We start from the raw sequence: 25,996 nt of genomic DNA, 5'->3' as shown, positions 1-25,996 counted from the left end.
CACACCTCTCAGCCTCTGCAGAAGCTGTTTCCTCTGCCTCAGGTGCCTTTACTGGTTCTTAAAGAATTAGCTCGGGGGTGTCTCCTCCCCCTTCAGGAAGACTCCCTGACCCCTGCCCGGCCCAGCTAAGGGTCTTCTCTAGGCTCCCCCACTGCCAGGCTGCCTCTGTTACGGCTCTGACCCGTGTTTGTCGGCGTCTGTCCCCCACCCCAAGCCAGGCCCTCCTGGAAGCTCCCAAGGGCAGGGCCCAGGTCTGGTCCTTCCCGGGGCCCCTGGTGTTGCTCAGCACAGGGCCCGGCAGCCAGGGGCCTCAGGGATGCTTGTGTGGGTGAGTGAAGAGGCCGTAAGAGACAGGAGAGAACAGTGAGGAAGGGGCCTGAACAGACGACGCGTGCCGTGGGCAGACACGCGAGGGGTGAAGCCATCCGCCCTGCCCCTCGCTCCCGTGAAGCCCCACCTCAAAGCCGTAGATGTCCAGGATGGCGATGGACAGCGCGTCCTGCTGTGGGGACACCAGCGCGTTGACCCTGGCGATGAGCCAGCTGAACAGCAGTGCATACAAGACCTTGGCGATGGCGTCCCTGGAGCAGACCCGGTGTTGGGGTGGGCAGCACTGAGGGGGCGCCTCGGGGTCTGGGGGCTCAGGCAGGGAGGGACGGGGCCTCACCTGGCATCCACAGCGCTCTCCACGGTCAGCGGGGTGAATATCTTCTCTTGCATGGTCTCCTGGGGAGGGACATAGCCCCTGAGTGACAGCAGGCTGCCCACCACCTCCAAGAAGTCCCCAGAGGATTGGGGGGGCAGGACGTGTGGGGAACGGAGTCCAAGAGATGGTGTGACTGGTCTCAGGCACACAGCTGGCCAGGGTGTGGAACAGGACACCCTCATCCCTCCTTCTGCCCACCTATGCTGGTGGGTGTGGGGCCGCTGGACTAACGGGGAGGCAGAGGCATTCGCAGACAGAGTGAGCCTAAGAGCATAAGAGCACGAGCAGACACAGGGGGATCTGGGAAGGGAGGAGGGGCCAGCGGTTGTGAGGGGCCAGAGGAGGTACTCACCCAGCCAGGGCTCAGGGATAGCTCCCTGCAGGAGGGGGATACCTGTATTGGGTCTGTGTTTTTTTTTTGTTTTTTTTTTTTGAGGAAGATTAGCCCTGAGCTAACTGTTGCCAATCCTCCTCCTTTTCCTGAGGAAGACTGGCCCTGAGCTAACATCCGTGCCCATCTTCCTCTACTTTATATGTGGGATGCCTACCGCAGCATGGCTTTTGCCAAGCGGTGTCATGTGCACACCCGGGATCCGAACTGGCGAACCCCAGGCCACCAAAGCAGAACATGAGCCGGCCCCTGTATTGGGTCTTGAAGGATGAGTAGGTGTGAGAAAGGGAGGGGCATTCCAGGCGGAAGGAACAGCCTATGCAAAGGCCTGGAGGTTGGTGTCTAATGCCTAATGCCTTTGGGGTCTGAGGTTACCCTACTCTGGGCCCAACCCAGAAGATGGGCAGGACGGGGAGGAGAAGGAAGAGGGAGAGAGGGCCCACAGGATGGGGCACGAAGCAGCTCTGTGCGGGCGCTGGCAGGAGGCTGGGCTAGAACCCTCACAGCGCAGACTCACGGTCACTCTGAAGGTGATGGCCTTCTGCAGGCCCTCAGGGGAGACCTGCAGCAGCTCTGCCACGGCCTGGATCTCCCGGGCGCTCACCACCGAGGCCACCTCCTGTGCATCCGTCTACACAAAGTACCAACAGGAGCATGTTCTAAGGTAGAAAGCTGAGTTTAAAGTTCATATAAAAAACATAAATAAGGGGCCGGCCCAGTGGCAAGCGGTTAAGTTTGCCCATTCCACTTCGGCGGCCTGGGGTTCGTGGGTTCGGATTCCGGGTGTGGACCTAAGGCTGCTTGTTAAGCCAGGCTGTGGCAAGTGTCCCACATATAAAATAGAGGAAGATGGGCACGGATGTTAGCTCAGGGCCAGTCTTCCTCAAAAAAAAAGAAAAACAAAAACCAAAAAACATGAACAAGCTAGAATAGCCGGGACCGTTCTGGAATAGAAGAGGAGTGCAGGGGGCCCTACGAGATGATAAAACACATCATAAAGCTACAACCATTAACAAGTGTGGCTTTAGTGGCCTCTGCGGATAGGCATAGAGGATGTGCATAGGCTAATGAGACACAACAGAAAGCCTGGCGTAGGACACGAATGTCCAGAGGGATTCAGTGCATGATCAATACGCATTTCTCAAGTTGGGGCATTAGTAACTGAGTAGCCATCTGGGAAAAAGAAACTGGATCCTTACCTCACACCTTACTAGGATAAACTCCTGATAAACCAAATATTTACATGTTAAAAAAAAAAATACACACAAAAACCATAAAACGGTCTTGAAAAAAATATGGGAGAAGCCTGTTATAATTTTAGAGAGATAGGTCTCTCTAAAAACGACAAAATGTCTAAAACTTATACAAGAAAAGGTTGATAAATGAAACGCCTAAAAATAATTTTAAAAATCTGCAGGGCCCGAAAAAAATCCCCAAACACCAAGAAAACCTGTAAACAAAGCCAAAATATAAATGATAAACTAGAAAATATATTTTCAATTCATATCAGAGACAAAGGGCTAATTTCCTTAACATATACATATATAAAGTGCTCGCACACATCACTAAGGAAAAGATGAGCCACCCCCAAGTGGAGGCAAGAACAAACGGTGTGTGCCCCATGTAGCCTGACAGGCAAGTACGGATGGTGCCTAAGCCTCTGAAAGGACACCCATGTCCCGAGGGTGCTGGGGCCCTGTGGCAGGCATGGCGTCCTCTCACCTCATACTTCTCAAAGTAGACATTGCCCAGGTGCAGGATGGAGGCCAGGATGCGAAAGATGCTGTCCTGGTCCTCACTGCTGAAGCCCAGGACCTCCATGGCAGCCAGGAGCCGGCGGAAGTCATCTGCGTCGCTCTTCCCCGAGATCTCACAGTTCCCACCCTGGGTGAGGGCAGGGGCCAGCGGTCAGGGACCCAGAGCGGGGGCCGGGAGCCCTCAAGGTCCCTGCTCTGCCCAGACCTGCAGCCTGGCCGAGCTGGTCACCCCGTTCCATTCCCGCGGGCCGGAGGCTCTGAGCAGGTGCTAGTTGCCAGGCCCTGTGCTAAGTGCCTGACATGTGGTTCCTTCTGCTCCTCGATACGTCCCTGAAGAGTGCCTCATCATTTCACAGATGAAGAAACTGAGGCACTGGAGGGGAAGTGCAGTAGCTCCAGGCTGCTTAGTTCTGTTCTGGGCTCCAGGAAAACGAAGAGTCAGGTAAGCCTCCCCGACCCTAGGTTTGGATCCCAAAGACACCTGTCTGCCTCATGAGGAAACACCTTAAATCCAAACTTGCCCTCCCAAGCCCCCATTGCCTTGGCTGGCCACTAGGACAGCACAACGTGACTCCCTAGGCCCAAGTGGGCTGATGGGCGGGGGCACAGGCGGGGGCACAGGCTGGGGCCTCAGGTGCTGCTGGCGCTCACCTGGTTCAGGTAATAGTAGGTCTCAGCCTCCTGCAGGCAGAAGGCCCGCCGGAGCTGGGCAGGCAGCCCGGCCAGCAGCTCATAGAAGATGTGGTAGTTCCTCTCGTTTTTGGCCTGCAGAGTGGGTGGGTGGGTGCAGAGGGGGAAGCCGCCCAACTAGGTGGCCCCCCAGACACACATACAAGCCCAGGTGTGCCCACAAGTATAAATACATGGGCCTGCAGGTGAGACCAGGCACCTCTGTGATGAGCGAGCTCCCGGTCTGTTGCTGGCTGGGGTGGGGGTCTCTGGGCAGGATTTCACTTTGTTTAGAGAAACAAGAGAAAGGTGGCCCTTCTCACGTGCGTACCGGCCATACATGCACATATGCGTGTATCTGTAGACCAGACGTGCACACACGAGGCCTCCTGAGGGTTCCCTCAGCCAGGGCTGAGCACCGACTGTGTGCCGGGCGCTGTTCTGGGGGCACAGTGGGGAACAGGGCAGACAGACACCCCTGACCTCATGGAGCCACCTGCTAGCTGGGGAGACAGATACTCAGCAAACCACCGGTTAAAACACGAAAGCTGGCAGGCAGTGAGAAGTGCTTTGGAGAGAAACAAAGCAGCAAAGGGGGCGGAGAGTTCCAGCAGGATGGAGAGGGGCTGCATTTTTAGAGGGGGTGGCTTCCTGAGCAGGCGACATTTCGGGGAAGACTTGGAGGACGTGAGGGGTTTGGCCATGCTCCAGATAGAAGGAAGAGCACGTAGAAAGGCCCTGAGGCAGCAGAGAGAGCCCAGCGTGCCTTAGGGACAAGGAAGAGCCCATGTGGTTGGAGGGCGTGGGGGAGGGGAGGAGACACGGTCACATGCTTACACACACACACACACACACACACACACTTGGATCTGTTCATTAATTCACCATTCGGCTATCCCGCCAGGGCCAGGCTCTGAGCACCTGCATGTATACACACCTCCGCCCCGACCCCATTCCAACACACAAGGGCCTGGGAGGGCCTGGCCCACCTGAAACACAATCCTGGATTTCTCTAGCAGGTACTGGGAGGTTATGGCACCAGAGATCACGCCCCTAGGGTGGGGGAGCACAGTCAGCTGAAGCACACAGCAGGGGTGGGGAGGGGCGGCTGACGTCGGCTCTGAGGGGCTGTGCCAGGACACAGAGTGAGCTGCAGGCCTTCAGGGGCTCCTCCACTGTCCCACTTACCCTTCCAGAAAGATCTCCACGAACTTCCCAAAGCGGCTGGAGTTGTCATTCCTGACGGTTTTGGCATTACCGAAGGACTCCAAGAGGGGTGTTGCCTCTAGGATCTGGACCCCAAAAGAAGATGTGGGAAGTGCTCTGGAGGCCTAGAGTAGGGAGCATGGCTGGGGCCACTCCTAGGTTTCCCCAGACACAGACCCCTCAAGGATCCCCTTTGTAAGGGGCAACTGGAGGTGGGCTCCCCATAGAACCCCAGGGTCTCCCAGTGTCCCCACCTCATGCTGTCCAATCCCCACATGCAGACCTCAGCTACCCCTCTTCCAGCCCCCTGGCCCTCACCTGGAGGCCCCCTGCCTGGACAGGCCTTCAGACACCTCTTCCCGCCCATCCTGCCTCACACACGAGTATGTGCACACATGCACCCCACACACGCATTTCACAGGGGCACGAGCCTGCACATGCACACAAACACTCCGAGTACCTTTATCTTCAGGAGCAGCCAGGAGGGAGGAGAAGGAGAGAGGAGCAAGAACAGAAGCGGTCACCCATAGGACTGACCACCTCACCCCAGGACACCAGGGGCCTCAGACCATGGAGAGACTAGCCAACCCCTTCGGCCCCTGCGGCAGGCGGGAGACCACCAGGTGAGAGATCCCAGGTGTCTGGGCCTGGGGACTGCAGTGTAACCCAGGGTGTGGGAATCTGTTGGGTCCACCTGCCAAAAGGCTCTGGGGATGTCCTCTTCTCCCCATCCCCACAGCCACAGCACCACGGATCACCTGGGCTCCCGCAGGAGCGTCCTTGCGAACCCGGCCTTGCTCCCTCCAGGGTCCTTGGCAAACCTGCACTGGGTCATGTTCTCCCCACGGCCCACCTCACTCAGGCTCAAAGCCAAGTCCTCGCAGACCTCCACGACCCTGCCCAGCCCAGCCCCGGCTGGCTACGTCTCCGTCTCTCCTCTTCTCCCTCCCTCTGCCCAGCACCACAGCCCTCCTGACTGTGCGCTTCACACCCAGGCACGCTCCTGCCTCTGGGCACCAGAATTCCCTCCCTCTGTAGCCTTCGGCGCCATTGGCAAACTCTCTCATTTCCTTGTATCATCTGTCTCCCCCAACTAGAATGTCGGCCCCACAGGCAGGAATCTGTCGGTCTAAACACCTCTGGGTCCCCAGCGTCTACACAGGATGTGGTGCAGAGGAGGCCCTCAAAACATAGCTGCTAAATGGATGCAAGAAGGAGTATCGTTTTATGAGAGTAGAGCAGCCCAGGTCATAGCTAATCACAGCCCCCACTCATTAAGCACCTACTGTGTGCCAGGCCCTTTGCCTTCGTTACATTGTTGTTAACGGTCCTACGAGGTGGGTGCTCATACCCCCCTTGCTTTACAGATCAGGAAACTCAGACTTGGAGAGGTGAGGCGACACACCCAGGGACTCCTGAGTCTGTAAGAGACCACAGGAGTGCGACGAGCATGTGCACTGTCATGCATACAGTGCTTCTCTGGCTGAGTCACTTCCTCAGGACAAATTCTTAGGGGAGAAGCAGGGGAAGTCCAGTCTCTCCAGAAATAGTAACTGCTACCTTGAGGACGGTGCCAGTTCCCTCCATCTGCTCACTCCCGTGGTCCTGTTTTGTCCAGGAAATACTGTCCCACTGAACAGAAGAGTAGCCTGAGGCCCAGAGAGGCGCAGGGGCTGGCCTGGGGTTGCTCAATGAGTCAGGGTCTGCCTGAGGTTTGGCCTGTGCCATCCATTAGCCTGGGAGCCCCCTGAGGGCACCTGGAGGTGAGTCGGCTGTTTCTCTGTTCCTGGTGTCCAGCACAGGGTGGGTCACACAGCCCAGGGCTGGGGCAAGGAATGGTGGGCCAGGCGGGTGAACACCTGGCCCTGTGGGGACAACCAGCCCGGCCCCCAGGGGGGGTGGTGCCTATGGTTTGGGCTGTGCAGCATTCAGCCACTCCCCATCTGGGAACCCTTGTCACATCCAAGCCTAGAGGCCGAGCCTGTGGCCCAGGCCTCGGCTGGTCAAGGCACAACTGGGTCCCATGAGGACACAGGGCCAAAAACAGCCCAACGAGAGGGAGCCCAGAGACTTTTCCTGGTGTGGGTTGTGGTTCTGTGGCACCATCTTGCTGACCAGTGGGAGACAAGTTGAGAATGACGCCCATACATGGGGGAGGATGGAGCCAAGACAAGGGACATTGTTTAAGACCCTGGGTCCAAACAGGCCTAAAACTGACCACAGATCAGACTGTCTGATTACGCTAGCAGAGCTGGGCAGTGGCTAGAAAATGAGCCCACGGTTGTCCCAGCTGACAAGCACATCTTCACACCTACTATGTGCCCAGCAGAGAAACTCCCAGGCCAGCCACGTGCATGGTTCTGACCGTCCTCCCTGACCCGTCAAGACAGCTCTCTGCTATGAACTTCAGATCCCAGCTCCTCCACTCCCTGACTGTGGGACATTGGGCAAGTCATCCCCCCTCCCAGGCCTCAGTTTCCCCATCTGTAAATGGACACAAATGTACCAGCCCCAACACTGCTATGAGGCTCTGCTGTGATGACATAACTGGAGGCACCCAGCACACAGGAAGGGCTTGATGCACATATCTGCCTGCCTACCTAGTCAGTCCTTCCAGAAGTCTAACCTTAGAGGTTGTGAAAACCCTGCCTAGAGCAAAGGGATGGTCCAGTTGGCTGTATGGAGACCCAAGCTGGAATGGGAGGGGCTGGCAGGCCAAGACAGACATCAGAGAGGGCCTGCCAGGAAGTAACCCCACCTGACCACAGAGCCTGGGTCGACCCACTCCTGCCTGAGGGCGGAGCAGCCCCCACCCAATGCCCCCAGGATCACGTGCCAAGATCACTATTGGCTAGGATACTGTGGCCACTTGCAAACGTTTGAGGGCCCAGGGCAGGGAGTCTGAGAGTCAGGTTCTGGAGTCTGAGCTGGTGAGCCTTCGCCTCCAGCCCCACCTTCCCTGAGCTCCAGGCTCGTGGTACATCCACCGCCTCCCCCCAGTCCCTGCGTGAACACCCAGAAGACAGCTCCAGGGCACTGGTGTCTTCTTTCTGCAGCCCTGCCGGCTCAGCTGATGGCATCTCTGTGCTGCCTGTAGCTCAGGCTGAATGCGTGGGGTTGCCTTTGGACCGTCTCCCTCTCTCAAACCCCTGTCTGGTCCCTCAGCAAGTTGTTTGCTGGCCTTTGAACTGTACCAGGATCCAGACGTGCTCACCAACCCCATTGCCACCTCCCTGGCCCAAGCCACTGTCCTGCCTCATCTGGACTCCACACTGCTGCTCTGCTGTTCCCTGAGCACATCAGACTGCTGGCACCCCAGGATCTCTGCACTTGCTCTTCCCTCTGCCTGTTTGCTCTTCCCCTAGACATCCTCAGGGCCCACTCCCTTGCCTTCTCAGTAGGGCCTACCCTGACAACCACACTTCAGATTACAACCCCTCAACGCTCCCCATCCGCCTCCCTACTTTTTTTCTCCACCACTTACCACCCTGTATATGTAATTTACTTCTGTATTATTTTTCATTCTGATCCTCCACTAGAATGAAATTCCCAGGAGGGTAGGAACATTTGTCAGTCTGTGTTGCTGCTGCCTGCCTCCCCAGAGCCTAGCCTGGGCCTGGCACCCAGGAGGTCCTCAGGAATCCTTTACTGAGGTTCTAACATTCCCAGGTTTGGAGGACTTAGCACTCTTAGCAAACCTCCAATCTTGCAGACGCTGGGCCCCAGCATCTACTGCCGCACCCCCAGGAACCTCCACCACATTCAGGCCTCTTTCATGTCCAGGACCCATAACCAGGAAGGTGAGGCCAGGCGGGAGAAGTGGAGTGACTCCCCTTGCCCATGTGGCCTCCACTCCGGCCGGGCCCAGGGAGCCCCAGTCCCGTGAGCCCTCTGTGCAACCCTGGCTCAGCCTCCCCATCCTCCACCTGGGGCCACGGAGTCTTGTCTCTTGGGGAGCACAAGGGGTGCTCGGCTGAGGGCTCTGGGAAGGGAGACAGATCATGCCACAGACAGACTCACCTGCTGCATGACACCCCGTTTTGGGTTCATGGCGGCCAGGTAGCGCAGAATCAGCTTTGTGGCCTCAGTTTTTCCAGAGCCGCTCTCTCCACTGACCAGGCAAAGGAGCAGAGTGAGCTTCAATCTGTTCACTGCCTCCTCTGGGTTCCCCCAACCCCGCCGTGACTCAGAGGACACTCCACTCCAGAGGTCGAGTGACTTCCCCAGCCTCACTGCAGGTCTGGCCGGAGGCAGACCTGATGCCTGAGACGCCCCCACGCCCCCGCGCACACACAGCGTGGTCTCCGGCCTGCCCGCTGGTCACCTGATGATTATGCACTGGTCCTGTGTGGCATCAAGCATTTTGGCGAAGGCGAGATTTGCAATTGCAAAGAGGTGCCTAGAGAGACAGGCCACAGGCATCACTGGGGCCAGCCCCTGCCTCCATGCTCCCAAACCTCCCATGGGGTGGGGGGGGCATCTCTGTCCAGCCAAGCAGCCAATCCTACACTACCCCCACCCCCTCGGGGAATGCTCCCTGCAACGCTCACCATCCTGGTCTGAGCCATAGTGGCCTCCAACCCAGAAGGAGCCATGGCCAGGCTTGGGGAGAAACTATTGAGCCAAGCAGGTGGGCTGCCCTGAACCACGGCTGAGGGGCAGCCAGGGACTCGCCAAGCTCAGGCAGGGACCCAGGAGACCCCAGGGCAGTCCCCTCCCCCAGCCCCAGAGACACTCACGGGGGATTCTCTCCCAGGGCCCGCCCACTGTACTGCTGCACCTGTTCCGGCCCGTAGATTCCAAACATTCGGTATGGGTTCACTGACACCAGGATGCTGCCGATATATGTCTGCTGGGCAGACAGTGGCCTCAGTGCCTGTGGCTCCTCATGGCCCTCTGTGTCCCTCCCTCCCCTGCTCCTGGGAGCCTGGATTCCATTTCCGGGGACAGATCCCTGGCTGCCTGGCCTTGGTGTTTGTACCTCGGACCCTCTAACAGCTTCCTGTGTCATCTGCTCTGGGAGCCGAATTTCAGGCACTGTACCAGGGTGAGGCTGGGAGGCGTCTGGAGGGAGTAAAGCCCCACAGCCACGACTCTGCAGAGGTGGTCATGTTGGCTGCTGCATACTTCATTTACTCACCATCAGGGCCAGGCTCCTGGAGCCTCTGCTTCACGGTCAAACTGCTTGCTGTGGGGAGGGAGCTGGGAGCCCAGGGGACTCTGAGGTGGCCAGAGCCCTTCGGGGTGGCCCTGCCTCCTGCACTGTGGTTCTGTGCCTCTGTTCTATTACTCTGGGGCCAGTAGCTCCCTTCCACCCCCTAGCCACCTCCATCCTGGGATCCACGTCTATGGATTCTAGACTCTGGAAGTTTTACCATCGGGTCTCCTGTGGGGTCACACATTTCTGGGCTCCCTGTCTCCAGACCTCTGCCCCTGGCATCCACCACTCCAAGATTCTGTGTTTTAGGACTTGAGATCTTAGAACTCCAGGCTCTAATATGTTATGCTCAAACAGAAGCCCCCGAGTTCGAACCAGAGGCCACAAGCCTGGGGTCCAGCAGGAGAGATCTGTGCTTCCCACTGTGGCCCCAGGAGGCAGGAGACGGCTGCCTCCAGACCCAAGCCCAGGGCAGAGCCCGCTCCAGGACGTACGTAGATGAGGTTCCGTTCAAATCTCGTCTTGAGGTTGGACAGCAAGGTTGTCTCTTGGAGGTCTCTGGGAGGACAAGGAGAGGGCAGTCAGGGCCCACTGTCCCCCTCGGTGCAGGGCCTTCGTCAGAAAAGCCTGAACTCAAGCCTTTCTCTGACACCAACCATGAGGCCTTGGGCAAGTGACAATCTCTCCGTGCCTCACTTTCTGCATCTGTGCAACGTGTATGATGATCACTGTTCCTACCTCACAGGCTTGGAGGATGCTCTTAGGTAGCAGACATGAGGGCTGAGTCACCGTGACTGGACAGTGATATTGACCAGCGCAGCCCTCACCGACTACCGTCAGCACAGTCCTGTGCCAGCACCCTCACAACAGCCACGCCACTCCCATATCGTAGATGAGAAACCGAGGCACAGAGAGGCAAAGTGATTCGCCCAAGGTCACCCAGCTGGTAAGTAGTGGGGCTGGGATTTGAACCCAGCCCCGTGTGACTCGCAGTGCTGTGATGTGCACACATTTGGCTTTTGTCACACTGCATGACCCTCACTTTGCAGAGGAGGGAAATGAGGCTCTGAAAACATTTCAGGAGGTGAGGCATCCCTGGTAAAAGCAGGTGCTCTGGCCGGGAGCGTGGCAACCCCGGGGCAACCCCTCACTGACCCCGCAGCCAACCCACTCACTCCAGCTGTGTCATGTCCTCCACGCCATCCTCCCGGTGCTGCTCTCGGAACCTCGAGGACGGCAGGTTGCGGATGGAGTGCATCTGCCAGAGAGAGTCTGTGGTCAGCCCAGTGGGAGGGTGTCCACGCATGGCCCCCTGGCTTGGACAAGACTGGGACCTGTTCCTGTTGTGGAGGAGGGAACCCAAAAGCCAGGCCAGGTGGGTCCTACAGGCCTCCCTGCCTTGGAATGCCATGGCCCATGGAGCCTGCGTGCATTACTCACAGGAGCACCGCCTGCCTGCCTCTGTGCACGCTTTCCCTGTGGCAGGTGCTCCCATGTGTTCCCAAGGGCCCTTTCCCGGGGGACGAGCACATGCACACAGGCACTGCTCCCTCTGTCTTGCTGGAAGCACCCCCAACCTCATGCTCTCCCAGTGCTGACACCCTTCCCCAGGGCGGACCCCAAGTCTTTTCTTATGTGACAACTTGATGAACGTCCGTATCTTATTGCATGGGGCCTCCAGGAGGGCAAAGACTAAAACTGTCCCCTTCAGCACCATACCCCTGTGCCCAGACATGCATACTCACATGCACAGACCTATACACAACAGTACTTGCAACTCATACAACTCCCACACACAGATGCAAGATGTCTGTGGACATGCACGCAGGCCTGCGGTGCCTGGCTGGAGGCACACACATGCAGGCACACACTCTTACCCATTTGACAGCTGGGGCTGTCCCCACACTTGGGCACAAAGTCCCCAGGACTTTCATCTCAAGACGAAAGTCCTGATGCCACTTTTGGGCTGCAGAATTTCCACTGTGCCCGTCTATGTGCATATGTGTGACCCCACAGATGCCGTGTCTGCTCAGACCATGGTGCAGGCGCACACACTTTCCCTGTTTGGCTGTAGCATGCCCACGTCCCAGGCACACAGGCCTGGTGTGACCACATGACTGCATGCACACATGTGCACCCTTTCTGGCCTCTCAGGTCCGACCTGCATCCTTCCCTGAGCAAGCAAGGAAAGGGGACACAGGAGGGAGCCCTGCCTGCTAAGTAGGACATAGCGAGTATCACCCTCGAGGCTCTGGCCTCCTGCCCACCCCTCTGCCCATGTGCGCCAGTGGCTGCAAACCCTAAATAATTCAGCCACTCACGTATTCCAGGGTGAGGAGGGCCCAGGCATCCTTGCCCCTCACCCCTGGGCGCCCTGCGCCCCGCTCCCGCAACGCTGCGGCCCACACCGCACGGGGCACCCGCCGCCGGGGCCAGGGCCCCCCCAGCAGCCAGGCTGCCCCGGTCGCCATTGCCAGGCCGGTTGGCTGCCCGCTCCCAGGGGCACTTCTGCAGAGGCTGAGAAATGCCTGCCGCCCCTGCATGCCCCGCCCACTCCTGGCATCCCGGGGGAGGCTCCGGTGACCACCCCCCTCCGCTGAGGGCCACTCGGCATCAAGCTCGTGTTCCACCACGACTGTGGCAGCCAGGCACAGGTTTGGCACCCCTCAGACAAGCTGCCTGCCCTGCATCCCACAATGGGCCACAGAAAAACTGCTGGCTCAGCCTTGATCCCCTGTGTGACCTCCTGGGCCTCGGTTTCCCCATTGTGCAATGCAGAGGCTGGAAGTTTGGTTTCTGAGCCCCTCACCCTCAGTCCAGAATCCTACAGCCAAGGGGACTGCCCTTAAGCAGGAACCTCAAAGAGAGAGAAGACTCCAATTTGGGGGAGGGTCAGTAGGAGGCAAGAGGAACAGCATGGACATAAATGTGGGGGTGGGACAGGGTGCACAGGCAACTACTGCAGCGTTATACTCAGCCAAAACCTCAGAGGGGCAGCTGGGGATGGACATGCCATCCAGCCTGGAACAGGACAGGGCTGCGCAGAGCCCGGGCTGGGAGAAAAGCCCGTCCTCAAAGTGACGCGGGGGGACTTTCTGGCTTCGCTGTCCTGTGCCTGCCTGTGCTGGGCATCCCCTTGTTCAATCCTCCAGAGGCTCTGGGAGCCTGAGCCTGTCCTCCCCAAGCTACAGATGAGAAGACTGAGGCCCAAGCAGGCAGCAGCTCACTGAGGTCCTGAGGCTGACTTCTGCCCTGCTTCCCAGAACAGAACCCCCAAGCCCTCCCTCTAACCTGTGACTCCATACCTTTTTCCACCAGCTTTTGGGGCCAACCTCTTCCCAGGGGCCCCCATGGGGCAGGTAGGCAGCTCCAGGGCCAGGGGAACAGCAGGACAGGTGGCGGGTGTGTACCCGTGGCCAGGGTTGGTGGGCCTCCACTGGCAGCCAGAGGTGTGACCAGAGCAGACTCCAGGCTCTTGGTTTGGGGCGGGGCTCTGGGTCCTGGGCTGGCTTGCTGGGGGGCTGCATGGTGGCAAGACCAAGTCGCTGGAAAGAGCTCAGCTTTTGAACCTGAGGCATGACCACGGCAAAACGCCCAGGGCCTGCCTGGCACCGCTCACCCACCTTGGGCAGGGGCCCTGAGGCCCCAGTGGACACCAAGGGGGCTGGGATGCTGGGCAGTGTACCCCAGCGGCGCCATGGTGGCCACGTGGCCCTCTTCCTGTCACAAGCGGCCAGTGGGTGGGAGAGACTAAGCCTTAGTGTCTTCTGCTCTGGAGAGGAATCCTTGGAGGGTGTCAAGGTCAAGGGCTCAGTCTCTGCTGGCGGCTGGGAGTCCCGGGGGGTGGCCTCTTCTCCAGGCTTGTTAGGGGGCGGGCCAGCCGATTTGGCCAGCTGTCCAGACCCAGGGTCGCAGTGTCTACCCAGGAAGACACTGGTTGAGTCAGAGGCTGGGCCCTCCAGCTGGGGGGCAAGGGAGGGCTCAGGTCCCACGTGCTGGAGGAAGGGGTTTTTGGGTACAGGGTGTGGGCTGGAAAAGCCGCACCGACTGCCCACCCCTCCTGGCCAGGGCGAGGGTGGGCGCTGGGTGGGAGGCATGTCCACGTCCCAGCTGGGGGCCAGCGGGGGCACCATCCAGGGCGTCTCCGAGTCCTCGGGCTCCCGCGGGCTCTCCCGGAGCTCAGGGGCTGCCGCAGCGGCTGACCAAGACCCTGCGCTGGGAGGCCGGTGGAAGGGCTGGCGCACCCTGGGCTTCACGGCCCCGGTGGGCGGTTCGCTGAGGCGGCGCCACATGTGCGGGAGGCACGAGGGCAGGTGGAGGGAGCGGCGCCGCGGGCTGTAGCCCAGCAGAGGGGGCGGCGAGGGCGGCCGCGGGGCGCCCAGGGCGGGCGAGCGCTGGGGGCCCAGGCGCCCAGAGGCGCGGCGCGGGGACGCGGGCTCCCGCCACGAGCGGAGACGGCGGGGCGGCGGCGAGAAGGGCGGCGGCGAGAAGGGCGGCTGGAAGAGGGCGGCGCGGACGGACGGCTGGGGGGACGCGGGCGCCACGGGCGAGCGGTAGCCCGGGCCGGGCAGGCTCCTGAGCGAGGGCTGGGGCGAGGGCAGGGGCGGCCAGGCCCTCCTCCGCGACGCCCGCGGGGACGGCCCCGGGAAGCCGAAGGCCGCCCCTCGCCCGCGGGAGCCCCTGAAGGAGGGCCGGGGGCCGGGGAAGGGCATTAGGTCGGGGGGGGCCTCGGAGCTGCCCGGAGGGGGCTCCACGAAGGCCCACCAACTTGCCTGGGGGATGTGGGGCACGTGAGCGGGGGCGGCCCAGGGCGGCGGGTGCCGGCGCAGGGAGCCGTAGGGCGAGGCGGGCCGGGGCAGGCCCGAGAGGGCCGGGGCGAAGGCCGGGGCGGGCGGCGGGCCGGGGCTGGGGGGCCGGCGGGGGGCCGGCGGGGAGCCGAGCGCGCCCCAGCGGGAGGGCGGCGCGGGCGCGGGCGCGCGGTGGGAGTTGTTGTTGTTGCGAGCCCGCGCCTGGGCCCGCCGCAGCACGATGGGCGTGCCGGGCCGCTCCGCGTCCATGCCGGCCAGCTTGTAGCCGAAGCGCTTGTAGGCCGCCTCCCTGACCGCTGGGCCTCCCAGCCGGGCCTTCTGGCTGGCCCTGAGCCGCGAGGGGGGCTTCTTCTCCGACAGCGTCTTTTTGAGGAACCGCGCCAGCGAGGTGGCCGGGCGAGGCGGGGGGCGGCCCAGCTCGGGGCTGAAGCCCAGGCCCCGGTGGGCACCGAAGGCCGACAGGGCGCGCTGGAGGTTGCGCTGGCGCGGGGTGAGGAAGCCCCAGAAGGGGTGAGCGTATGGCACCGGGGGCACCTCCTCCTCTTCCTCGTCTTCATCGGCATCCCCCAAAGGCAGAGGGATGTCCAGGGAGGGGGGCAGGGGCACCTCCAACTTCTCCTTCCCAAACAGCTTCACCTGGGGCCGCGGGAAGAGGCGGAACCTGCGGATGAGGGACAGCTTGGACCTGGCAGGCTTGTCCATGCCTTGCTGCTCGAAGAAGGCGGCGCTGGGCAGGCGGAAGGAGGTGCTCGGCCGCTCCCCGCCCGCCTCCTCCGGCTCCTCCAGCTCCGCGATGTCATCCATGGGGTGGGCGTAAGGGTTGTGGGGCGACAGGATGGGCGGCGGCAGCCACGGGTACGCGAAGGCCGACTCCTCCGGGTAAAGATAGGGCTCTGCGGGGGGGTAGATGGCCTGGTCCCCATCACCATAGATGCCTTCGGCGTAGGGGGCGCCATAAGGGGCGCCATAGGGCACCCGGTAGGGATTGAAGTAGGGTCCGTCGTACGGCAGGTCATAGGCGAGGTCATAGGGCGGGTATGGCGCCTCATAAGGTGCGTAAGGATCCAGGTAGTAGCCGTGCGGGTACGTCTGGCTCTCTGAGCTGTCGTAGTAGCTGTAGGGAGATGCGTACCCCGACGGGGGCGCGTAGGGGGGCTCGTAATCGTCGTAGCCGTAGCCATAGGTATATGTGGGGTGGTAGGAGCCCCCATAATAGTCCGGGTGGTAGTAGCCGTAGGTGTCCTCGGGTGGGTACCCGTAGGGGTGGTCTCCGTAGGGCGGCCAGGCCGGGCCGTAGGGGTCATGGCCGGCCAGGTAGGGCCCCTGCTCCTCCGCGTACTGGTAGAGCGACTGCTGGTCGTAGTAGTCGTCGCCCTCGCGGTGGTAGTCATAATACTCGCCCAGGTCTTGGAAGCCCTCGAGCCCGTACAGCGACTTGCGGGAGCCCGAGGGCCGGAACGGGGCCTCGTCCTCAAAGGGCAGGAAGCCCACGGGCTCGCCCGACGCGTAGATGCTGCGGCTGCGGGGGAACCTCCGGAGGCGGCCTCCGTGCCGCAGGATCTCGGCGCCCGACGGGAAGGGCAGCTTGCGGGAGCCCGTGCGGGAGCCGGAGCGGTTCAGCCAGGCGTCCAGCGTGGCCTGCTCGCTGCCGGACTCCTCGGCCTTCTTGATGAGGAACTTCTTGGTGAGCCAGTTGATGGCTGTGGACGCCTTGCTGAGCGACTGGGCGCGCGGCCGTAGGCGGCCGTAGCCGCGCCTCCCGGGGAAGCGGATCACCATGAAGGATGGCTTCTTGCCCTTCATCGCGCGCTTCTTCTTGCCCATGCGCATCTGTGTCATGAGCTTCGACGTCGACTTGAGCACGGTGCGCGCCTTCTTCTTGCGTTTGGTCTTCTGAGGGCCCTTGTGGAGGCCCCAGAAGAAGGCCGACGCGCTGCGGAATTGGCCCTTCTTGGAGATCTTGGGCGTGCGGTCGCGGAAGCCCATGAACAGCCGCGACGTCCCCTTCAAGCTCCGTTTGGGCTTCTCCGGCTCCGGCGCCTTCTTCCCCTTCTTCCCTTTCTTGGCTTTCTTCTCATCTTCTTCCTCCTTTGCCATGGTGGCTGTCTGCTCCCCACTGGGCTGGGGCCGGTGTCACAAGCTCAGGCTCTTGGAGACACGGGGACCTGCCGAGTCTCCTGCCCGTGGCTGGACAGGCAGCCTCCTTCTGCTCAGAGCAGCTGGGACTGGCCTGGGTAGCCTGAGGAGGGACAGTCAAGCTTCTTCTGGCCGGGACCAGGATTCCAAGAGGCCAGATCCATAATTCATCTCCTCCAGACGCCGCCTTGGGTTTCACCCTTGAGCCGTGGTGGAAAGTGTGTGGATGTTGTTACCCAGAGCAGCCGAATCATGGCCGCGGCCTGTGCTGGGGGACCATCTTGGCCTTACAGTCGCCAGGAAGATGACTGTGCTGACATGGGTCAGGCCCTCCCTGTACCTCAGCTAGCTCAGCCCACTGAAGTGAGAGGCTAGGTCATTGCCACCTCACAGAAGAAGACACTGAGCCCCAGAGAGGGGAGCCGGCTGCCCTGAACCACCCAGCATGTCTGCACTGGGTGGAAGGAGCTGCGCCTCCTGAGCCAGGGAGGGAGGTTCCAAACCCACCAAGTTGCCTTGGAGGGGAGACTGGGACCCTCTAGGTCTTGGGCAAGGGAGGATGTGAGTGGGCAGGGCAGGTGCCCAGGGCTGTGGTCAGTGTAACTGGAGCTGGCTTGCTCTCAGGAGCCTGAATAATGCATTGGGGAGAGCCAGGCTGCGGGCTCAGAAGGCGGGGTAAGATGGGGTCGTCTCAGTGGAACTCCAGCAGCGCCCTGTGAGGCTGCATGTGGGGGGGCTAGGGGAGTAGAAACAGAGGGTGGGTCAGGCCTGGCTGTGATCCCCAGCTCTGCCACTGACTGGCTGTGTGGCCTCAGGAAAGCCTTTTGTCCTCTCTGGGCCTGTTTCCTCAGCTGTAGGATGGGAGTGACAAGCCATGCTCTGTCTCCTTAACAAGGAGGAAGCAAGACCTGATGAAGCTGCTGGGTGGCCTCAGTGGCTGGAGATGCCACATGTGGCCCTGGCCCTCCTCCCAGTTTCTGCCCTTGCTGAGAAGGCAGTGGGCATGTGGACCCTGCCCTCTCTGGCTGCAGCTCATTGCTCCCGGGTGAACACTTGACCCAAGGCCATGTGCGCACTGTCTGGCCGGTGGCCAGTCCACTTTTGAGAATCTGCACTGTGAGAGGTAGGGGCTGTGGCTTGTTGGCCGAAGGGGGTAGGGCGCAGCTCTGGGACCTGAGGCCTCGGAACCTTCCCTCCCCTCTTTGCCCCAGCGTCAAGGATCAGGACATACATGGCCCAGGGTGGTTGGAGGCAGGTCTCCAACTGATGTCAGGCTCTTCGCTCACTGAGCTTCTGTTTAGTTTTCAAGTCCTAAAGTGAATTCTTTGGTCATTGAAGCTTTTGCATGGGAGACCTGCGAGCAGAGAGGCTTCCGTCCTGGTTCTGCCACTTGCCAACTCCACGCCCTCAGGTGGCTTCAGAGCCTCAGCTTCCTCAGCTGGGAAATGGAGACAGTGAGAAGCCCTACTCAGACGAGGGGCGAGGAGCTGAGCGGCAAAGGTGCAGTCTCCTCCCCATCGGCCTCTCTCCCTTTCCTCACCTGCTCTGCCTTTTCTCTTTCCTCCTCTTGTCTCTGACTGAGAGCCAGTCAGGTGACACAGTTCTGGGGGTTTTGTGCCAGGGCCTGGTGGTGCCTGCTGCAGTGACCCCCAGGGAGTGGAAGGGGCGCTTGATGGACACCAGAGCAATCAGGGAGCTTCTGGGGGGCATGCAGGAACTGGGCCTCCTGCAGTGTGGGGTCTTGAGGGCACGTCTACTCTCCCCATTGCCTCCTACACTGCCCACTCTCCCACCTTGTTCTAGGCTGTGGCTGCTGTCCACCTGAGGGAAAACAAAGGGCAGGGGGTTCATTCTTTCTGAGCCCAGAGATGCCGACACCTACTCCTTCCCCTCCTGGAGCCTGTTTCAAATTGAGGCCTCAGCCACTCGTATCTCATGAGATTCACACAACAGGCCTGTGGAGTGAGGACTATCATCCCCGTTCTCCAGATGAGGAAACAAAGTCAGAGACGTGAAGTGACTTGCTCAAAGTCACCCAGCTTGGGAGTGCGGAACCCGGCTCAGCCGCATGCCTGGGTGGGTCCGGAGCCACCTTCCTTCCTAGGCCCTCCTGCCCGCTAGGCTCCTGGTGCTTGGGCTGCCATACTGGAGGAGGGCAGCTCAGGACACTGGGTGCACGTGGGGCCTTAACCAAGCTGACCCCAGAGCCTCAGGCCTTCTGGGAGTCCTGGGGCTGAGGGCCCTGCATGAGCCACTGGGCAAGCCAGACACTCAGCAAGGCCTCCACGGCACTCATCCCTGACATGCCGATGGAGGTGCCCGGGTCGGGTGCCTGCTTGGGACCCCCACCTGGATTCCTCAGTCAGCCTGGGCCCCGCCCCTCAGGGCTCTGTAGCCAGCATGGATTTGCTTGTTCCTTCATTCACTCACTCAGAAGGGTTTGTTGAAAGCCTGCCATGCACCAGGCACTGTCTGAGCACTGAGAACAGAACTGAGGAGGAGCCAGATAAAACCCTGCCCTTGCGGGGCTGACACACAATGCCTCATGGGAGCACTGTCAACAAAAAAAGCAAATAAGTAAAAGATAGAATTGGTCAGATGGTGATAAGCGCTATAGATTGCAATGAAGCAGGGGAGGGGCACTGAGAAGTCGGGTGTGTGCGACGTTTAATGGGGCCTGGGGAAGGCAACACTGGGAAGTGACACTGGGGCTGAGAGCTGCAGGAGGAGAGGGAGGGAGCCTTGGGGGAAGCACGAGGGTCCAGATGTGCTGGAGGAACAGTGAGGCTGGGGTGACCGGAGTGCAGTGAGGGGCGAAGGTGGGAGGTGAAGTCAGAGGTCAGGGGTGACAACTCAGCTTTGACCACGAGTCAGGTCAGAGCCATGAGAGAGTTTTGGGAGAGAAGGGATGGGATTGGTCCTCAGTCTTCACAGGATCCCCCTGGCTGCTTCGGGAAAGACAAACTGCAAGGGGTGAGTCCAAGAGCAGGAGGCTAGTATGGAATCTCCATGGTGGTCTGGTGAGCGGCACCAGTGGAGGTGGAGAGGGATGGTGGAGTGCTGGTATATTTTGCAGGTAGAGCCAACAGGATTTACAGGCAAGTCACGAGCACTTCCCAGTTTTCCTTACTGCACAAGGGGGAGGAGGAGAGGCCGTTAGCTGAGAAGAGGAAGGCTGTGGGCAGAGCCGGTAGCGGAGGAAAGGCCAGGCATCAGCTTTGGACGTGTTGGTTTCAGATGTCCGTTGGGCTTTGCCGGGGAGTTGGGGGGTGGGTACATCGTGGAGATCGGGGCTGACGACATCAGTTAGGGAGGCAGTGGCATGTAGGTGGTGTTGAAGCCACAGTTCTGGAGGATGACATCAGGGAGAGAGTACAGATGGAGGAGACACCCAAGGAATGAGCCCTGGGGCTGCACTGTCTGGGGACAAGGAGGTGGCGAGTGGCTGAGGAGGAGGGCAGGGCAGCTGCAGCAAACAGGCACATGGGTCAGGTTAGTTGAGGACAGAGAGCTGACCACTGGATGCAGCTGCGTAGAGCTACAAGGGTGGTCCCGCTGGAGTGGTGGGTGCAAGGGCAGTTACAGCCTGCTGGGAGAGGGTTCAAGGAAGAAAGGACTGTGGTGGTCACAGGGTATGCATGCCTGTGAACATACCAGGACCTACTGCATTGTACACACGTTAGCAGGTGAACCCTATGGTGTGTGGATTATATCTCAATAAAGCTCTTACAAAAAAGGAAGGAAGAGGGGCCAGCCTGGTGGCGCAGCGGTTAAGTGTGCATGTTCCGCTTTGGCGGCCCGGGGTTCACCGGTTCGGATCCCGGGTGCGGACATGGCACCGCTTGGCAAGCCATGCTGTGGTGGGCGTCCCAGTATAAAATAGAGGAAGATGGGCACAGATGTTAGCTCAGGGCCAACCTTCCTCAGCAAAAAGAGGAGGATTGGCAGCAGCTGTTAGCTCAGGACTAATCTTCCTCAAAAAAAAAAAAAAAAAAAGGGAGGAAGAGAGAGGGAGGAGGGAGGAGCCCACTGCTGGGACTCTATCTTACAGAGCCCCTTGTGCACACGGAAGGGCATAGACACCAAGCTACTCATTGCTATGTACACTATGGTCCATTCCATGATGGAGTACTACACAGCTATAAACAAAGAGCGTGGAAGAGCTCTGTGCCCTGACAGGGACTGATCCCTAGGAGATGCCAATGAGCAGAGCAGGGTGTAGAGCAGTGTTGTCTATAGCATGCGCCCAGGCCATTCCCCTTGTAATAAGGGGGAGGGGGACATAGAATATAACTTCATATTTGCTTTTACGTGTAGAAATACTGGAAAAGATACACAGGAAATTGATGAAAATGGTTATTTCGCTGTAAACCTTTCTATATCAGTTTGCTATCTGAACCATGTGAATGTACTTCTGATTCAAGCAAAAAAAAAGGAACATTTAGAAAGAGAAAATGGGAAAAAAAGGAATTGGAGACAGTGAGCAGAAATACCCCTTTCGAGGAGCTCCCGAAAGAATGTCAGGACCTGAGATGGCAGAGTCCAAACCCTCGCCCCAGGTCCATGTGACATTTGAGGAAACAGGGGCAGGAGGCGGTGGCAGGGAGGGTTTGAGCTCAAAGACACCTCCCAGAGCCACACCCTCTGCCTGCCCCAAGTTGGGGGTCCTTGGTAGGCATCCTTGGGCTCCAAAGCCCCATTGTCCAGATGAAGAGACTGAAGTTCTGACAGGTGAACCCGGCCATAGGAGGGCCCACATGCTCAGAGAAGGAGCCCAGAGGAGCAGGAGCCGAGTGACTCAAAGCTCTGACCCCAGCATGTCATGCAGCTCCTGCACTCGGATCCCCTCAACTATAAGTGTGGGCACTAAGAGCACCTCCTGCTCCTGGCTGACGGAAGCACTAAATGAGACAAATAGAGCCAGGCAGTGCCTGGCCTGGAATAAACTGCTGTTATTATTATCATTGTTATTACAGGTCACTGCTCCGGTCTGCTCTGTGAAGGTCTGGGTGATTGCTGGCAGCAGGGCCTGCTCACATGACCCTTTCTGGGCTCTGGGGCCCAGGCTTTCCCCAGACTGTGGGGACAGTATCTCCAGTCGACCAGGGTTACCCTTTCTCTGGTGGGTTTCGGATCCCCAGTCTCTGCAACAGGCACATAGGGGGTGTCGGGGAACAAGTCTCTCATGTATTCCCTCATTCCTCAATATTGGTTGTGTACCTACTATGTGCCAGGCACTGTGCTGGCTTCTGGAGGGTCACAGAGTCGAGCTGACCAGCATGGTCTCTGCCCTCATGGAGCTAGCTCCCCATGGCATGGGGACACAGACGTTAAGCAAAGGGCCACACTAATGCGGCCATGACAAGAGCTGTGAAGGCCAGGCCACAACCCAGGTGGGTGAACACTGCATTGAAAGTCTAGGAGTTTGCCCTGAGATGGTGACACTGAGCTGCGATCTGAAGAATGAGAGGGAGCTAATCAAATGGAAGAGGGAACAGTGTTCCAGGCAGATGGAACAGCACCTGCCAAGGCCAAATGGTGAGAAGGGCAGAGTGATACGGGGCATATGGAATGAGAAACTGCCAGGATGGCAGGAGGGACCAGCCCCATGAGACTGTAGAGGTTGGGGCAGGATTTTGGTCTCCATCCCTAAGGTAGTGGGGAGCAATGGCAGGGTTTTAAGCTGTCAGAAGTGCTGCGACTAGATGTGCATTTTGAAAATAATAACAATAACCAACATTGCCAAGTTTCACTAAGTGCCAGGCCTGGTCCTGAATGCTTTCCTATAATATCTCACTAGATTCACAATATATAAGGTGGGAGGTGCTCTTCCCATTTTATAGATGAAGGGCTCCGTCAGCAGAGAGCCCACAGCGAAGGAGGGATGAGGCGTGCTGAGAACTACCAGGCCACGCAGGACTCATTCAACCCTCACTACAACCTTGGGAAGTGGGTACTATTATCCTTCCAACTTCACAGATGGGCAAACAGGCCCAGTGAGGTCTATCTCGTACACTGCCTGAGGCCAAACAGCTTGAAACTGGGTGCAAGCTCGAGCATCTGGTGCTCTCAACCACTGCGTCACGTTGCTTCTTGGAAAGTGGTCTGGAGGAAAGCGCTTGGGCCACCGTGTCGAGAAGGATGGGGAGGGGTACACAGTAGAGGCAGGGAGAGTGAGGACAGCAGCTTGGCCCCGGACAGCTGTGATGGAGTGCAGTGGGCACACTGGGTGAGGGGCTGCATGGGGGGCCCTGGGGTTGGCTTGGTGCAGCAGGACAAATGGGGGACTCATTCTCTGAGATGGGGTGAGGTGGGAATCTGACAGGTTTGGTCCGGAGACGGAGGGTTTGGGGTGATTGTGGGACATCAGGTGGAGAGTGAAGGACGCTGTTTAGACACACAGGTCAGGTGAGACAGAGGCAGGGGTGAGCCTGTCTAGGAGAGGGACAGAGCGAGAAGGGGGAGCCTCCGACTCCGGCCCTTAGTGACTGTGCAGGAAGGAGGCGAGGAGGAGCTTTGCAAGGAGGGGCTGCGCCGGCTGCGCGAGCTTGCTGGGCCCGGTGCGCGGTTAGAAGTGGTTGCTGGGTAGCAGTGTTGGCATCAGGCCGTGGCAGGGGCTGTTTTGGCAGCATGTTGGCGAGGGCTGATGGGTGAGGAAGGAGAGGGAATTGACACGGGGGGTGGACTTGGAGAAGCTAAATCATGAAAAGGAAGTGGCCAAGGGAATGAAGCATCCGGGGGCTCGTAGTTTTTTCAATGAGGGAGGCAGCAAGGAGGCTGCAAGCCAAGGAGGCAGGCCTCAGGAGAAACCAGCCCTGCTCGCACTGTGATCTGGGACTGCCAGCCTCCAGACTGTGAGGAAATAAATGTTTGTTGTTTACGCCACTCAGTCTGTGGTACTTTGTTATGGCAGCCTGAGCAAGCTCATACAGATTAGTGGGCTGATCAGTGGGACAGATCCAGGAGAGATGGATGGATGGGTGGATGGATGGATGGATGGATAGAGTGGGGGAGAGAGAGAGGGGTGGATATTGAGAAGCAGGGATGTTGACTCCTCATGGAGTGTGAAGGCCCTGGGGGAGGCGGGCTGGACATGGCCTCTCCACTGCGGAGGGAGCAGGGGTGCAGGTAAGTGTGAGGTGTCTGGAGAAGATGAGGTTTCTAGCCACGGTTCCAGGGAGCAGAGCAGGTTTAGAAGAGCTGCTGAGGAGACAGTGCTGTGGGGAGACGCTTGACCACTGAGGGGCGGGGGGCAAGTCCCCCCTGGGGCCAGGCCAGATAGGATCTTGAGGGGGACAGAGGAGCGTAGAGTTTCTTGCCAAAGGAGGTTTCTGAAATGAGGAACTGAGGAATCTACACTGGAGAGGAAGGGACATGGAGATGAACACACGGACATGGATGAACACTCACACCCGGGACCCTTCTGCACCCAAGTCTTGCAAAGCCGCAGGCTGGGCGCTCTGGGAGTGCAGCCCTGTGGCCCACGGTCTGGGCCTGGCTGAGGATGTATGTGGGTGTTACCCACAAGACAACAGGCTGTCTGAGCAGGAAGGGCCTTTGGGTCACCCTGGCCAGAGGCTCCCTGCACAGAAGACCCACGGAGGGTGAGTGATGGGAACAAGTTGGCCCAACCCTGGAGTTCACCCTGGTGGGGTGGGGCAGGGACCTTTGTGGGTACTTAGGGGGCTTCTCCAGCCCCAAGGACTCCTCCCCCGGCACGAGGCACCGCGAGCAGCCAGTTCACGCTGACCTGGGCCTGCACAGCTGGAGGCTCCTCTGGATCGCATGCAGGCCTAGATAGTGTAACCACGGCAACCACAGATCCAGAGAACCAAGGACTCAACACAGAGACAGACCGGGCCCAGGAAACAAGCCTCCACAGTGAGCAACATGGTGGCTCGGTGGCTGGAACCCGTGATGCTGCCTGCCCCGAGCCTGCACTGCCTGAGGACGCCCAGACCTCCGGCCTCATCTACCACCCTTTCCCAGCCAGCTTGCGGGGCAGAATAGGCCTGGATCTGAAGCCCTGTGAACACAGGGCCCTTTCCTACTATAAGGAAGGAAGTGGCAGTGACCATTCCCCAGGTAGACACCCTCACTTAGGACCTCATGGCTAGGCCTCATGGCAGTGGGGAGGGGGGCTGAGGTAAGCCACTGAGCACATACCTGTCTTGGCATTCCACCATTGCCGAGAGGGCCATTTCATGGGCATCCTCGTGCCCATTTTACAGGTGAAGAAACTGAGGCTGATAAAACAACCTCACAATGAGTTAGGGGCAAAGCCCCAGTTCTGCTACTGCTCTCTCCCCGCTTCCCCCCTGAAACCTAGGGGGCTAGTGACAGACCCCAAAGGCCCAGGGCCCTTACCTGAGTCCCGTGGCCTGCTCCCTTCCTGCATGCTGCCTAATGGGGGTCCTGTGGCTGGCCCCAGGAGTGCGGCTGGCCTAGCAGAGCAGTTCCAGGTGTGGGGACAGGAGGCCCAGCCCACCACGCCAACCGCCTGGGGCCTCATGTATATTTAATGATGTCTATTATTCCTGTTTTGTCTGCAGAAAGGAGCCTGAGCAGCTGACAGAGGAGCCGGGAGCAGCCTGGGAAGCTGCAGTGGGCCTGCTCCATACTCCAGCCCGGCCTGAAGACCCCCAGGGGAGCCCTCTGTCCCTCCCGCTGGCCCAGTGCCTGGCAGCCTCACAAACTCGTTACCATTCACCCCTAAAGGTGCGCCTCCAGCAGGAAGCCCCACCGCTGCCCCGAAGCCTCAGACGATGGTTCAGACCTGGCTCTGCACTTACGAGCTGGGCGGCCCAGGGCAGGCTGCTGCCCTGGAGAACACGCTGCAGCCAGTGGGGCTCAGGGACCCCTGCGCCACCCTCTGGCACCACCCCGAGGCTTCTCCACCCCAGCTTCTGAGGAACAGGAGACATCCCTGGCCGCCCTGCTGCCCCAAGGGTTCCGTGGGCCTTCTAGGGAGGCTGCCCAGCTCGGCAGCCAGGCCTGGCTTCAGGAGGGGCCACGTTTGGGGCCTAGAGCCCCTGGCCAACTCTGCAGGGCAGAGCCCACCCTGGAACACCCCACATTCTCCCTTGCACCCCAGACTTGGGCTTGCTCCCCCAGGGCCCAGGCTCTACCCACTCTCTGATCACCAGGCTCATTGCTGCCCCCGAC

The 25,996-nt window shown here is 59.6% G+C and overlaps 1 protein-coding gene across 15 annotated transcripts in view; it reads right to left on the bottom strand.

The window, feature by feature from the left end:
* MYO15A (myosin XVA) overlaps positions 1–25,909 on the bottom strand; it is a 63,236-nt gene extending 37,327 nt beyond the window's left edge. For all 15 annotated transcript variants that reach the window (XR_011493538.1, XR_011493537.1, XR_011493539.1 and 12 more), the window contains exons 1-13: positions 13,193–25,909; positions 11,063–11,145; positions 10,382–10,445; positions 9,469–9,578; positions 9,054–9,128; positions 8,750–8,840; positions 4,712–4,815; positions 4,513–4,576; positions 3,506–3,619; positions 2,820–2,981; positions 1,615–1,728; positions 668–726; positions 458–581 (exon numbers count right to left, since the gene is read on the bottom strand). Coding sequence is in view for 11 of the 15 variants with exons in the window: in XM_070482253.1 (XP_070338354.1) it covers positions 458–581; positions 668–726; positions 1,615–1,728; positions 2,820–2,981; positions 3,506–3,619; positions 4,513–4,576; positions 4,712–4,815; positions 8,750–8,840; positions 9,054–9,128; positions 9,469–9,578; positions 10,382–10,445; positions 11,063–11,145; positions 13,193–16,792 (4,764 nt within the window). In the remaining 4 variants the exon portion in view is untranslated. The remainder of the gene's footprint in view (positions 1–457; positions 582–667; positions 727–1,614; positions 1,729–2,819; positions 2,982–3,505; positions 3,620–4,512; positions 4,577–4,711; positions 4,816–8,749; positions 8,841–9,053; positions 9,129–9,468; positions 9,579–10,381; positions 10,446–11,062; positions 11,146–13,192) is intronic.
* Between the last annotated feature and the right edge of the window lie 87 nt (positions 25,910–25,996).

This window comes from Equus asinus, chromosome 13, assembly GCF_041296235.1.
Source record: "Equus asinus isolate D_3611 breed Donkey chromosome 13, EquAss-T2T_v2, whole genome shotgun sequence".
NCBI classification, from domain to species: Eukaryota; Metazoa; Chordata; class Mammalia; order Perissodactyla; family Equidae; genus Equus; species Equus asinus.
The sequence above is the reverse complement of the archived record's forward strand: the minus strand, read 5'-3'. Positions and strand labels throughout refer to the sequence as shown.